Source organism: Octopus bimaculoides, chromosome 6, assembly GCF_046866305.1.
Source record: "Octopus bimaculoides isolate indiv1 chromosome 6, ASM4686630v1, whole genome shotgun sequence".
NCBI lineage: Eukaryota > Metazoa > Mollusca > Cephalopoda > Octopoda > Octopodidae > Octopus > Octopus bimaculoides.
The window spans coordinates 89,227,889-89,243,841 of record NC_142933.1 but is presented as its reverse complement, the minus strand read 5'-3'; the positions used below and the strand labels follow the sequence as shown (position 1 = coordinate 89,243,841).

Below are 15,953 nucleotides of genomic sequence, written 5' to 3'. Positions count from 1 at the left end.
ACAACTAATAATTGCGGGGCATTGAATGTTCCAGTACCTACAATAATAGTTACTCTACAAATACATCAAGTTCTTTGAGACTTTCATGCCTGGTACACTGTCTTTGCATGTATGATGTTTGTCATAATTTTTGCATCGACTTTCCCATGCTGGCAGGAATTGGACAGATCACTTTGAGGCAGTGTTTTGCCACCAGATGCACCTTCCTGGTGTTAACCTTTTTAGGTGCTTCCTGTGATATGCAAGAATATGGTGTATCTATTCTAAAAAACAGGATACACATGGTATGTTTGTGTATAAGATGATGATTTCGTTGATGATTCAACATTAAGAAATGTAGGCATAATATCTGAAACCTGCAAATTGATACCTGTGCATTCACATATATATATTCATCTGTTTATTAATTTATATATATATATATATACACGCACACACACACACACACACACACACACGCAGATTACATTTTTATGTCTTCTTTTCTAAGCTAGTATGGCTTGACTGAGAGATTTTAGGCAATGTTTTTAAGGCCTGTCCTTCTTGATGCCGACTCATATGTACATATGTCTGCTCTGTGTGTGTGTGTGCATGCATGCACATGTATTACTGTAGGATTTTAGAGAGCAAAAAAAAAAAAACTTCACTGATGTATGGTGCTACAGTTCAGCTAAACATGTCTATCAAGACTAGCTGAAAAAGAGTAGAATTTCTGTTCTCCAGCTAGCAACATGTGTAGAACGGAATGTCTTTCAGGCAACAACTTGAGTAGAAATCAATTACAGCTGATTAGGAACATATAGGAAAAAAAAAATGTACTGAGCCCAAATTACTGATTGGTTGATGAAAATTAATTCCTACCAAGTAAACCTCAATAAATGCTTGTGATTACATCATAGTTATGTCATAATGCTACAAAATAAATCTACCTTTTTCACATGAGATAGTCACAATGGTTCCATTGACTAGATATTTTACAAAAATTAATATTGCCTCCATTCAAATGAAAAATGATTAATAAAATTTAATGATTCAGTAATTCAAATTTTTATATTAGTTCCAGTCACCTCATAATTTACAACCTAAAATAAACTACAAAATCGATCTTTCTTTTGTCTTACCATATATGCATTAGCATTCACTCACTTTTACTTACATATGAGTGGCTGTGTGGTAAGTAGCTTGCTTTCCAACCACGTGGTTCCGGGTTCAGTCCCACTGCGTGGCACCTTGGGCAAGTGCCTTCTACTATAGCCTCGGGCCAACCAAAGCCTTGTGAGTGGATTTGGTAGACGGAAACTAAAAGAAGCCCGTCAACTGGCCCCCTCTCCACAAATTTTGGGCCTTGTGCCTAGAGTAGAAAAGAATATTTCTGCATAGCCTGGTGTGCTTTCATGGCAGATTGGAAGTGAATGATACCGCTTGTATGATGGTCACACTCAGTTACAAAAATCTCAAACACACACAAAACTGGCTTCTTTCAGCATCGACCTAGCAAATATACTTGCAAAGTTTTAGTTGGCCTAGGACTATACTAGAATGGTGCTCTGCAACCGGTATGCTATGGCACACTGGTGTGCCAAAATACCGTGCTAGGTGTGCCGCAGTGTAACCTGAATATAATTTTTTCCCTATACTTTTAGTTATATTCTTAGTTCAGGTGCACCACTAAATATTGAAAAGAATATAAGTGAACTACAAGTGAAAAAAAGGTTGCAGAGCACTGCTATAGAGAACTCTTATTCAAGAGGTGGCACTGCAGTGAGACTGAACCTGAAACCACGTGAATGGACTCCACTATATACATACATGCATACACACTCTTTAAAATCACAATTTTGCTTTCAGTTAGATTAAATTACTACCTACCAACCAACCAACCAGCCCAAACCTATCAAAATCTATGTATCCCATGTGTACTCTCTGGTGGCTCTACTGTTTTAGTTATCTGATAAGAACATCCAATGCTGTGATTAATCACTCCAACATCTGTTATTCTGTGTCAACTCCTATCTCTCTAAAGTAGTTTCCAAATGAGTTGTAATTTTTTTTTTTTTTTTTTTTTTTAATTCTTTCACTAAGTAACTTTTCATTTACTATTAGTAGGTACTTAAAAATGATTAGTTAAAATGACTTCTAAATTTATCTAGACTTTGCAATTAGCTGACTATGTTGTAATTAAATATATTTTTTTATTCAATAAAAAGAAAAATTTAATGCCAAAAGCAAGAGAAAACTAGAAATGTAATTTTCAAATTTAATATTTTAACTAAAACTAATATATAAAAGTGTGGGGGGGGGGACTAATAAAAGTAGATCAATATTTTCCAACCAAGTGTTTTCTGAAAGGTATTATAAGGTCCTTTTCATTTATTTACTTTGATAACTAACTCTTATTTCTATAGAATTTTAATCAATTACTACTGCTTGTAAGAATCCTTAGATATTAACCATTCAACTAGGCTTCTCATAGTATTTTAAAACATTCAATGTCAGGAATGGGTTGGGCGTTAATTCCACCACAGAATTCAAAAAAGAAAAAAAAGATCATTCCTTTTATTTCTTCATTGTTATCGTTCTTCATTCTTGGTGGAAATCTTAGCAGTTTCTTAAGATGTACTGAATATTTGTATATTCTCCTTCTTATCCATGTTAGTTGACTCTGTATTATAAATGCATTTTGATACTGAAATATTAAGAAGTTATCTAGATTCTTTGCCACAGCTGTCAATGGCTGGCTGACTTGTGGCTTGTAGGTGTGAGGGTTGGTGGCAGATATTCAGATACCTGATGATGATAATTTCATTTCATACTGCCATACTGTAGCAAGCTATTCCATTCTCTTCTTTCTTCTTTCCATTCATTCATTTATTTCTCTCTCCCCCCACCTTTTTTTCCCTGCTCCTTTTACCTTCCCCGACTCAACCTTAGTTGGGTTTTCTTTTTTTTTTTCTTTTTTTCTTGTGTAAAGGATCAATATCTCTCTCCAATAATTATGTACTGGAAAATATTCCAGGTTTCTAATATTACAACATTGATCTGAAGATGCACTTTTGTTTTTTTTTTTTTTCTTTTCTTTTTTTTTCCAGTTCTTCATTTATCTGGCATAAAATGTCCTATTAACAACACTAATATAAGAATATATAATAAAAAAAGGTGGGGGGAGAGAAAAACAATATATATATATATATATATATATATAAATGAAGACAACTACCATAGCATGTTCAGTTAACATCAATAGAGGGAAGCACCCACAGCCCCAAAGCTTTTTACCTTGATTAACTTTCATTGTAAATGGTGCCAACAATTGTTCTGTTGCCAATTTTAACCTTTTATCTCCTAATGCAGAATAAATGATGACATTGTGTGTGTGGTTTTATTTTAACAACCTTTTTTTTATTTTTATTTTTTTCTCATTCTCTCACTTTCTTCTCAAATGTAAAATTTTAAACAGTTTCAGAATATATAATTAAAGTCAGTACAACTAAAGTGCTTAATACATTAATAAACTAATGTGACATAGTATTAGTTGTTTTGGTAATTTACATGCATGTGTATTTGTCTGTGTATGAATGTGTATTTGCATGTAAATATATGGGTTTTGTACATGTATTCATGTGTATGTATTTGCGTCTACATGTGTATATTTTGTTTGATGTAAGTTGTTAAAGAAATTTGTTTTAAACTTGTTTCTAATTATATAATTGAAATAGGAATTTGCTGTTATCATGGTGATATAATAATGAGAAAAAATATCCGAGGGAAGAGAAACTGCTGTGAGATGGCAGCAGATGGTAGTTAAAATAGTGTTAAATTAATAAATAACCTTAGGAATAATCCATATCGATTCTCAAATAACTGATATTAAAAGAAAAAAAAGATGGCCAAGGTTAGGATAATCTTTGAATGAAAGCAATTTTGTAGATCTGTTCAAATTGTGTGGCTAGTGAAGAAAAAAAAAAAAAAACTTGAGCTCATTGCCAAAATTAACTTGGTTCGAAACAAACATTTATTGTATAGCTAATGTAACAATGCTACAACAAATAAAATATTAAGGAAAGTGTTTCGTTATTTATTTCTTAAGTAATAAGCTGCATCTGTCTACTAATAGATTTTAGATGACAAATATAGTATTGAATTAAATTCACAATATGAAATATGTTTTTTCTATAAACACTGTGTAATGTCTAAACTTTTGATTGCACTCCAGATTGGTAAGGTTAGTTTTATTTTGTTTGCAGATATTCATCTTGCAAGATTCATTTTAATGAGCTTCACATATGGCAAAATGTTAGTAGATAGTAAAGATATGAGTCAATGAATCTTTAGAAGCAGTTGGCCACTGTGGGTTTTTTGTTTGTTTTTTTTTATTAATATCTGAATTTGATCTTAAAACATTGTGCTTTCGGCAGTTTAGCAGAATTAAGTTTCTCCTGAAAGCGAACCTACTCCCTTCTACAGATAAAAATCACACTGATAATTCTTTTTGCAATAACATATCATTTTGCATATAAATAAATCTAATATTTCATAAAAGGAAATTCTGTATAGATAAAATTATGCATAGATGTTAGAATCCAAGGGAAACGAAGGACAATAGATTATTAATCTTTTGTTTTCTGTTATTGAAGATATACGTATATATATATATATATATATATATATATATTGAGGAAAATGTCGGTAAATGATTTGTTGTTGTTGTAGAATAGACTGATATAAGCTGTTAATGTATTGATACCATATTACTGCCATGATAAGCACTTTGAATGATTAATCCTCTTTATGGTTCTTAGCCTAGTGAATTATTAACTAGTGAGTCATATAAGAAGCCAATTGTTATATTTTATTCCTGAATTCTTACAACTCTAGGTAGACTTCATAACTTATCTCGAAGTTTGTATCATTGAACTTAACCAAGGCCGAGCAACCCCATGGGGTTATTGTGAGTAATAGGTGTTTAGAAAGGTGGGGGTCAGGATTTGTCTACAAATGCAATATTCAAAGCAGATACATTATTCATATCTTAAATATATTTTCAAAATAAGTTGTGTTGGGGTTAGAATATGAGTAGGGCCAGAGGCTCAACATTGTCTTAGAGGATGCAGAGGGGCTGGCACAGGGGGGCACTGATGAACCTGGCCAGTTCTACACACTATGATACCTCTGGGACCACTAATCTGAGATGACCCCCAGCCCCATCAAACAAGAGCATCAAGCAAGCATTTATTTTTAATGTTTGTAACTCTGAGCCTCTTATTTGACTGGAACAGTTTACAAAAAAACTGCTCATTACTCATACATCCATATTCATATATATTTCAGGGATGTACTTGTTGAGCAAAATTCTTAAGTCAAACATTAAGTACAATAAATCTTAGTCATTCATTATACCACTTGTTAAGTGCAGTGTACTGGGCTTGATGGAAATTATAGTTTGGTCAGTTTCTCTAGCAATGTTTAACCCATTTATAATGAACATATATTTCTAGGAGTTAAAATATATATGCTGAGGACCTAACACTACAGAGATACATGTGGGATTACCAGAACATTTGGTAGATAATGTGCTAATCAACTGAGTATCTTGACTTGGAATACTTTTTCATTACCTATGCATTTTTTTTTTTTTTTTTCAGATAGTGCAGTATTTGTTTACCTCTTACAATTTTCAAGTAGTATTGAGGGAGGAAAAAAATTACAAGAAAGTTATTATATCAATGTAAAACAGATTTCAAAAGCACTTCTAACTCTTATAGAAAACCTTTATAAATTCTTGGAAAACAGCTGTGCCAACAAGTCTAACTCTTACTTAATCTCTTTCTTCTAAGATTACCTGATTACAAAACATTCTTTCTAATGATGATGGAATGGACGGGGTGGTTGTAATAGGAGCAGGTGATAAATAACTAAAAAAATTCAAAATCAAATTTAACTAATTTTGAAATTTTCTTCCATCCATCCATCTCTCTCTTTCTCTCTCTCTCTCTCTCTCTCTCTCTCTCTCTATATATATATATATATATATATATATATATATATATATATATATATATATATATATATATATTTATTTATTTATTTATTTTATTCTGAAAGAGTATCTTCAAGCTTTCAGCAGTAAGGGGCAGGAGCATGACAGTAGTAAACTAGGTTGAAAGGATCACAAAATAACACAAATGGTATCTATACTCTGTGAGAGAGAGAGAGAGCGCTCATGCTTACATGGAATCACATCTGTAAATATGTTAAAATTATGTTGCTCTGGTATTTGTAATCTTTTGTTACTCTCATTTAGAGATCCCTTGTTGATCTCTAAAATTTGTCTATCTGGAGAAATCAAATTAAGATGATGGAACTGTAAGGCATCGTTATAAATGAATATTATTATTAATGCAGTAATTACTTCTGTGTGACAGTCTTTTGAAACCAGTTTACAATCATTCTATTTTTATATCCTGTTCTTTGAATTTTTCTCCTTGCAACAAGTTCCCTTGCCCACCTCCTAAACTATTCTTTTAAAGGCTCAAGTCTTTAGACTATAGTCATGCTGGGACAATGTCTTCAAGGTTTTTAGTCAATCATGTTAATGCTAGTACTTTCATTTATGAAATTGTTATTATCTTTTGGCATAAAGAGACACTATTCGATGCACCAATTTTACACTTGTGTGTGTGTGTGTGTGTGTGGCAAGCTTTTGTGCAGTTTCTAACAAATTTCACTCACTGAGCTACTACTGCTATGAAGTGGGATTGAACTGAGAACAATGTGCCTTTGAAGTGAGCTTTTTATTCATAGGTGTATATAGGTGCATTCCTGCACCTATATACTCTTATATATAGATTATATATTTCACAATGTCAACGTTGATGTTTCTAGACCAATGCTGTGACTCTTGTTAGGTCAGTTTGTATATCCATAGGTATTTGTTGTTGGCAATTAATTCCAGGTTAGCCAAGATCAAGAAGACTAATCATATATATATATATATATATATATATATATATCCATGATCAAAGGTATTTTAGGTGTGACCATAACATTTTTTTTCCCAGTAGTCACAATATTTCCGATTAAATTATCTAATGCCATGTCTTTTTATTTATTTTATTTTGAAAACAATTTGGGTGTGTCATTTGACCTAATTATCTTTCATGTTGTAAGTTCTATGGCTATAAATGCAGGGCATCTTGACCAAGTATCTTCAACTATGGCCCTAGACCAACTAGCGCCTTGCAAGTGAATTTAGCTAACTGAAATTATGCAGATGTCCTTCATATATATTTTTGGCTCTTCTGGTCAGTTATTACTGGTTTGTTTACATCCCCATAACCTAGTGACTTTACAAAGAGACCTATAAAATAAGAGAGACTTAAAACTGGGTTATGGAGTCAGTTCGATCAAGTAACCCCTTCAAGGCTATGCTTCAACATGACTGCAGTTACCAATAAAAGAATAAAAGAATAGTTATTACATCATCATCATAAACATCAATTATATGGGGGTGGAAAGGTACAAAAAGATGCAATTCATATTCCACTGCCAGCATTGATCTGCTTTTAGGCCGATAGTACAACTCTTGTTCACTCTTGTTAGATCAGTTTGCATATCTGTAAATAGATAGTTACTGTTGGTGTCAATTAACTCCAAGTTAACCAAGATTAAGTAGACCAATGTATAATCAGGCATTCTAGCTGTGACTGTCACATTTTTTCCCAGCAGTCAGTATTTTTAGGACTAAATAATATGCCATGTTCTTCACTTTATATGTGATGTTTCTTTTCTATTTGAAGATGATAGGGTATGTCAAGTTATACACACATGCACACACCAAAATTAAATTAATTGTTAATCATGAATTCAATTACCTATTGAAATAAGTAATTAATACATATAAAGGATAAAGATAAAGGCTCTTCCCACATCACATAGACTCATAGGGTTGGTTTCTTGGTTTCTGTGACTTGGGCCAGACACCAGTCTGTTGCAGGATTACTCATTTTTGCTAGCTGAGTGGACTGGAGCAACATGAATTGAAGTGTTTTGCTCAACAACACTATGTCGCCCAGTCCAGGAATTGAAACCATAATCTTACAATCATGAGTCCAACACCCTAATTACTAAGCCACATGCCTCTCCAATTAATACATATATTTATATGATGATATAAAGCTCACAATAGACTTCTTGTCCTTTTTTAAGTTTTTTAAACTTTCTCTCTATAAAAATTCATTTCTTATAAATAAAATTGAAAAGGTTCAATTTTCATCCAACCACTCATTTTAGCCCTAATTTATGAAGCAAATTATTAGGCTACTTGTTAAAAAGTTAAATATTGACACCTACTCTTCCCATTTGCTAATTATTGACTTATTATGGATGGTATATTTATCTTTCTGATTCAATTTCTATTATTGCTTTGAGACTAGATATAATGAAGTCCCATCTTATCTTATAAGTATTTCACATTTTCTTGTTAGGAAAACCTTCATGTATAAAAATCTATTCACATCAAGGATTTAAATACTCCTACCCTATATTTAACTAATTCTTGGTTGCATCACCTCTCCAAAATGATTAAAGGCAAAATTGAACTCAGTCTGTAAGGAACCATGATAAAATACCTCTAGGTATATTATCTGACTATCTAATAACACTGCCAATCCATCACCTTCCAAAGTTTTTATCCTTTGTACTACCTATTAAAGTTAAATTTGCATAATACTTTCATTAGTATGTGTTGGGGTACCTTCATTTAAAAATTTAGTATTTTTACTAAGTTGAACGTAAAAATGTGACATTATTTTAAATATCTCTAAATACAAGTATTTAACGTACCCTACCTTTCAAAAATATTATTGGCTTGTGTGTGCCAAGGGGCTTTTATTAACTGATAAACTCTTAGCAGCAACTCTGGCTATCAAGTTGCATTGCATCCTAGAATTTGGGCTCAGTTTCCAATAATAGAACGTTCAAGAAAGGAATAGTTTGCTCATATAAGCTCTGTTATTGCTGTTGTTCATATTATTTGCACTTCAAAAGCGAATACTTTTAAGTGTAGGGTTTGAAATGTCAAATTGCCATTTATTCCTATTTCAGTTAATATAGTTCTTGGTGGAACTAAACAGCAAATAGATGCTTAGCAGAAAGGCATGCTACCAAGGGGCTGTTACTACTTTCCCAGCAAGGCTCTCTCTCTCTCTCTACTTTTGAAGCTGTCCCTATAGAATTTGTTGTTTTCCCTTCTACTTAAGGAGGTAGAGCAAAGATAAAAAGCAGCTTATCATAATAGTTGTTTAGTTGGAAATAATTTATTGGATTCACTCCTAGGCATATATTTGTTGAACTGTGTGAGAAAGAAACACAGATCTGGACTCATGTTACGTTTCCAGCTTCAGCCTGGCACTCCTGTCTGTTGCCAAAAAACTAAAGAATCAACACTATATAATTCGTCCTCTTCATTACCAAAAAAAACTCCTCTCTATACTTCCACTTGTTTCAGATATATCGGCCAAAAAGATTCTGTTACCATAAGTATTTGGAACCATAAAAAGATCCACAAGAAACAAGGTGCTGGCTTCTTAGGATGTGTACGAATCACTTCACATACTATCCAACAGTTGAAAGACACTGGCTGTAAGTTATGTTTTTGTTGTTTGTCTTTCTTTCAGGATTTTCTACAAATATTTAATTCTAGTTGACAATTTTTTTTCCTACCAAAAGTTGAACACTTATAATTTGTTCTTGTCCCATCTTTAATTCATATTTTTCACAGATGTTGCTGCAATCTTTCTCATTTAGTGAGAAATACCAAGTCCAAAGTATTACTTTATTATAGATATTTTATTGCCTGTATAAAGTAAATATATACCAGATGTTTTTATCTTTTTTTTTTTCAATATATGTATGTGTATTTTAGTTAGTTATGTTTTATCCTTCTCTTATAAATTGTCAAGTACCTCCAATGTCACTTAAATCTCCACCCACTCTTTGTTTAACTCAATTGTCACCTAAAGGTGTAAACTAAGCTCATTAAACACCACCTTACTAGTTGGAAGTAACAAGCAGCTTTACTAGTGTGTGGTTGTTTCATTACTTTGAAATTTAAATCTCACTAGTATTAGTCTCTGCCTGTCTGTCTGTTCAGTACTACTAATAAATTCCCTATCAGTTTAGCTGCCATTAAAGAAATAATATCTGTAGCCTGGATCTATAATTACATGACCCATTAAAAAAATGAAAATTACCTGTCAGTTTTTTTTTTTTTTTTTTTTTTAAACAGGTAAGCTTGAGAACTTGTTATTCCAGTTATAGATTTTTGTTTTCTTTCTCACATTATCTTACAGGGTGGCTGATGTATTTTCTTAGATGTTGCTTGCTTCATCTTACTCCTAGTGATGCATGTGTGTGCATGTATTACTACTTGCTTTCAACCTTTCTTAAATACTCTTTTACTCTTTTACTTGTTTCAGTCATTTGACTGTGGCCATGCTGGAGCAATGCCTTTAGTCGAGCAAATCGACCCCAGGACTTATTCTTTGTAAGCCTAGTACTTATTCTATCAGTCTCTTTTGCCAAACCGCTATTCAATTTTCTTAGGTTTACCTAGAATATCATCATCATCCAGTGTTTTAAATCTGGGTTTTGTCCCCATTAACAGGGGTGGACAGATCTACCTCAATGCCATAGCAACCAAGGCAAGCAGGTGCAACCCACCCCAACCTTTGAGCTGGCTGGTGCCCATTCTCCTTTGCTTTCATGAGGCTTTTTTGGAGCTGGATTTTCTATGGGGAGCATGCCCTTGCTTACCCCCAACTTCAGTTTCTAGACATGAGTGGTCTGAGACCAAGGCCTCTACCATGATTTTTAAGAAATATGGTGGAAAAAATATCTCAGGAAGGCAGACATTTCTCCCTGAGACTCCTTTCAGAGCTCCTCTACCATCACGATTATTTACAGTTAACAATATTTGTTGTGAGAGAAATCATAAAGTTACAAAGCTCTGAAATTTTGTAACGAATTCTTTCCTTAAAATTACTTTTTACGTATCCACACAAGTTTTGTGTTGCTCTTAGATGGGCACAGGTGTGACTGTGTGCATATGTTCATTTTGACAACCACAGGGTTCTGGGTTTGATCCTATTGTGAAGCACCTTGAACTAGTCTCTTCTACCTTATCGCCTCAGGCTGACCAAGACTTTGGGTGTGGAATTTCATAAATTAGAAACTGTGCTGAAGCCCATTGTATGTATTGTGGGTGAGGGATAAGAAGTTTGCCTTCCAACCACATGGTTCCTGGTTCAGCCCTATTGTGTGGCATCTTGGGCAAGTGTTTTCTGCTATAGCCTTGGACTGATCAAAGCCTTGTGAATTGATTTAGAGACAGAAACTGAAAGAAGACTATCATGTGTGTGTGTGTGTGTGTATTGGTGCTTTATGTTCCCATAACTTAGCAGTTTGGCAAAAGAGATTAATAAAATTAGTACCAGACAAGCACTGGTGTCAATGTGTTTGACCAATATTCTTCAAGCTTTAAGGTGGCAAGCTGGCAGAAACGTTAGCACGCCGGGTGAAATGCTTAGTGGTATTTCATCTGTCTTTACATTCTGAGTTCAAATTTCACCAAGGTCAACTTTGCCTTTCATCCTTTTGGAGTCGATAAATTAAGTACCAGTTGCGTACTGGGGTCAACCTAATTTTAGCAACATGTAAAGAACATTGATAATTAAAATTATCAAAAAAAAAATAATAGAATTTGATGGGAGGAAATTATTTAACTGACTTAAAGTGAACAGAACTAACTACTACATTTTGGACATTGTCCATGAGATATAATGTCCTTGTCATCTTTGTTCAGATGTCCATTATAAAAATATTTGCTCAAAAAAAGAAAGAAAAGATTCAGTCTTTGTTTTATAACCCTGTCAACCCAAACCCAGCCGGACTATGAGCAAAATTTTTTTTTTTTTTTTTTTTTTTTTTTGCTAATATGTATCTGGGACTGCATTATACAATCTAACAGTTGTTAAATTTTTAGTTGCATTGCACACTGAAATTTGTTGTTAGAAAATGCCAGAATGTTGTGGATAGGTTATTCAAGTGTGTATTGTAAATGTTGTTTTGTGTCTTCCTCATAGTTCAACGGTTGGAATTACAGAAAAGAAATGCAGATGACCCTGATCAAATGAAAGGCCAGATTATCATAAGCCTAATATCCAGAGACAAAGGTAGTTCAGCCCCTGCTATCACTGACACACCTTCTATTCAGCCAGTTATACTAAATGACCCCAATGAACTTCCTGATGGGTAAGTCTGTTGTAATATACAAGTATATATAATAATTATTATTGCTGGTAACCAATGACCTGCTCCCAGATTTTTTTTACTCATTTCCCTAGTGAAGTTTGATGTTTATTTTTTTATCAGTATGTTTCATTGTTCTTTTCTTTGACAACAAAATATACTTGTAACAATTTCAAATGTTCTCATACTTTTTCATTAAAAATCTTTGCACTTTAAATATTCTATTTTACTTTAATTGAATTAAATTTCTAAAAAGCTAGGTTTTCATCAATAAACAATCACAAAAATAGACGAAGATATAATTTGGTTATTGGTTTTGAAAGAGACTTGATGGCTGTACAGCAATGCTCTAATTATGGATGATTGTCACTTTTCTTCCCAACTATTGTTGTTTAATTATTGTTTCCTAACATCATCATCATCATCATTCTCATTAAAGTCATTTTTCAAACACTCAATCATCTATATATCTGCTGAAAGCTATTGCTTAATTTACTTGATGCCCTTTTTAGCACCAGTCATGAATTAGTTCTGTCTATGAAAGAAATATTTTCACACATTGGTTTGTATTTATAATCCAATCCATGTCAGTATGGAAAACTGTGTGTATGTATGACTATTGTTGAGTTGATGATAGTTAAATACCTCGAAGCAAAAAGCATTGTTTACACATGTTATTGTTAATGCTTTCAATGGCAATCTTCCTAATATCATCCCTGGTTCCATACAAAGCTTCTCATTTCAAACTATTCATATTTAAATTAAAACTTGTAATTTTAAGAGTCTTTTATGTTCAAATCCCAGTTAATTGTGCACGAAAATCTTACTTTTACTAAGCCATTCGAAATTCTAGATTATTTTTAAAATTAAAGGAAATATCTAGGTAGATGAAATTTTTAGACATCACTTATCTTGCTAAATCCTTTGAGAAAATTTTACCATCACAGTTTTGCTTTTTTTTTTTTCTACCTTCAACCAAGCAAGAAACCATTAAATGTGGAATTGTTTTTATATTTACTTCAATTATCTCCCTTAACTAATTTTGAGGCAGTGTTGTGTGAATAGAAAATTCCCACTGCTATGCTTGTCATAAAGGAATTATTTTATTATGTGACTTGTTGTGAAGGGTATTTGATTTGAGTAAAGGATAGGAAAGAAAATCTTTTCCTCATCGAGAACATCTGACTCACTTCAAATCAGTTGACTAATTTCCTACCAAGCACTTATTAACTGAATAAATGCTTTTGGGACAGATCCCGTTTTCTCTCTCCCCCCCCCCCCCCCACTCGTTAATCTTGTGGGTTAAGTAATATTAGAATATCTATTTCCATGGGCTTCAGTTTACCTCAGTTGTTTAGGCTTGGTTTAAGCTTCCAGAAAATAGAATATAGCGTCCTTTGCAACATGGTCGGTGCTGTGAATTTTCTATCCACTCAACTACACTTCACCACAGTACATAATTTTGCAGTGAGTGATACTAGTCTATAAAGTTTCTTCCTTTTCCTGCCACTGAGGTTGAATGATTTAGTGGAAAGGACCCTTTCATTAACTCAAAAGCTCATCAATTCAAACCCTATTGTAATTATTACATTGTACCATTGTTGAAGGCATGTGGCCTAGTGGTTAAGGATGTTTGACTCATGACCATAAGGCTATGGGTTTCATTCCTGGACCAGGCAGTGCACTTTATTTCATGTTGCTCCAGTTTACTCAGCTGTAATGGGTACCAGTCAGGTGCTGATGCAAGCAGCCCCTTCTCTCCTTCCAGCTATCACATTCTGGATAATTTTCTGGATTAAGGCTGCTTGAGATTACATACACACCTAAAACAACTAGCAGAAACATGGTACATGTTACCAAACCATACTTATTTGCAGCTGGCTGTGCTACACATTGTGACATTGCTTCAGATTCAATATTCCAGTTTCTTCAGAGACAGGTATATCATTCTCATTTGAGTAAAAACTAATTCTAACAACTTATGTGTGTCCAAAATTTCAGCTTTCTTTTCCTCATTTTTACCTACCACGTTAGTCAGAAGGTGTTGTAATGTGACTTAATCAACTTAATATCTCTTCCATTCTCCCCATATAGAGCATCACATGGTTCACCCATGGGAAAGCACTACAAGCCAATGAAACATTTGTCAGTTACATAGCCGTCTCCTGTCCCTCACTGCTGCTTACAGTACTTAGCTGTACCCCCTTGTAGTAATTACTTAACAGCTAACTAACTAGAGCTATTGAGAATAAAATGCCTTTACCACAAAAACGGACCAGCACTTGTAAAATTCAGAGGTTGACTATCATGGTGCTGTTGTTGTTGTGGTGGTGGTGGTGGTGGTGGGGTGGTGGTAGTGATAGTAGTAGCAGTGGTGGTGTTAATTGTTATTATTACTGATATTATTATCAACTTGTTTACCTGTTCCAGCTGGGAAGAAAGGACAACTGCCGATGGTAGAGTTGAGTTTGTCAACCATGTTACAAGAACAATTCACTGTGAGCGACCTACAAGGTAATAAACTTACCTGATGGGCATTTTCCTAATCTCTCTCTTTTCTCTCTCCTTCTCTCTCTCTCCTTCCCTCTATATAGATTAGATTTAAAAGTGCGCTCAACACAGATACTAGGAAAATCTCTTTAAAGATAATCCTGGTTAATCTTAACTGGTTTAAAATCTTAAACAATTATTATTAATAGATGTTCTACCCTTCATTTGCTGTTGTTGCTTTGAGCATCCAACATTAGGTTATATTTCTGAAATAGTCACCGATTTATTTATGATATATATCAGGATTAATTATCATTAGTACTAATAAGTGATACTCTGTTCATTTTAAAAAAGGCATCTTTAATGTTGGTAAATAGTGATAAATGTTGTTATTCATCTGACCTTTAATTTTGTCTGTGTGAAACAGGGAAATTTTTTTTTTTTTTTTTTATTATATATATATATATATATATATATATATATTGTTAAAAAGACTTTCACTTCAGTCTAAGATCTCTGAAGATTTGCCCTACAATCTAAGTAATCAGCATTTAGTATTTGCAAGAAAGCAAAACAATCATTATATACATCACCATCCTTGTCATCATCTTTCATGCTTTACTTCTAATTTCTTTACAATATGCATTTGAGTATGTGTATATATGAATGAGTGTTCATAAGTGTATATTTAACTCTTTAGCATTTAAACCAGCTAGATCTGGCCTTGCACACCTACCCTACAAAGTCATTCAAAAAATAAAACTCTCATCATTGAAATCTCAAATCTACAAGATAACTCGTGGTTAATTCAAAACAGTGTGAATAAATAAGTATTACATTTGACAATAATTTGAATGTTAAAGGGTTGAATCTATTTCTTTGTAATTAATGCAGGGTGTGGCATGTACAAATATGGATATTAGTAAGAATTATTGGAATGTTTTACTTCCATTACTAACCAAATCATTAATTCCTTCTTCCATTCATTCATTCATATCTGTTTTCATCCAGAATAATTTAAGATGTGTAATATTTTTGTTTTTGTGTGCACTGGATTCTTGTCAATTTCGATAGATAAGTGTTCCAGTTGTTTAATCATCTTCATTTTAATGTCCACTTTTCCATGCTTGCATGGGTCATGTGGAATTTGTTGAGGC

At 33.3% G+C, this 15,953-nt stretch overlaps 1 protein-coding gene across 2 annotated transcripts in view; it reads left to right on the top strand.

Annotated features, from left to right (window-relative positions):
• Positions 1-15,953, top strand: part of LOC106869353 (E3 ubiquitin-protein ligase SMURF2) — a 106,683-nt gene that overhangs the window by 69,657 nt on the left and 21,073 nt on the right. The window contains exons 4-6 of one of the 2 annotated variants that reach the window (XM_014915071.3): positions 9,506-9,639; positions 12,141-12,309; positions 14,737-14,820. In XM_014915071.3, the coding sequence (XP_014770557.1) occupies positions 9,506-9,639; positions 12,141-12,309; positions 14,737-14,820 (387 nt within the window). The remainder of the gene's footprint in view (positions 1-9,505; positions 9,640-12,140; positions 12,310-14,736; positions 14,821-15,953) is intronic. The other variant, XM_014915072.3, reaches the window with a different exon arrangement.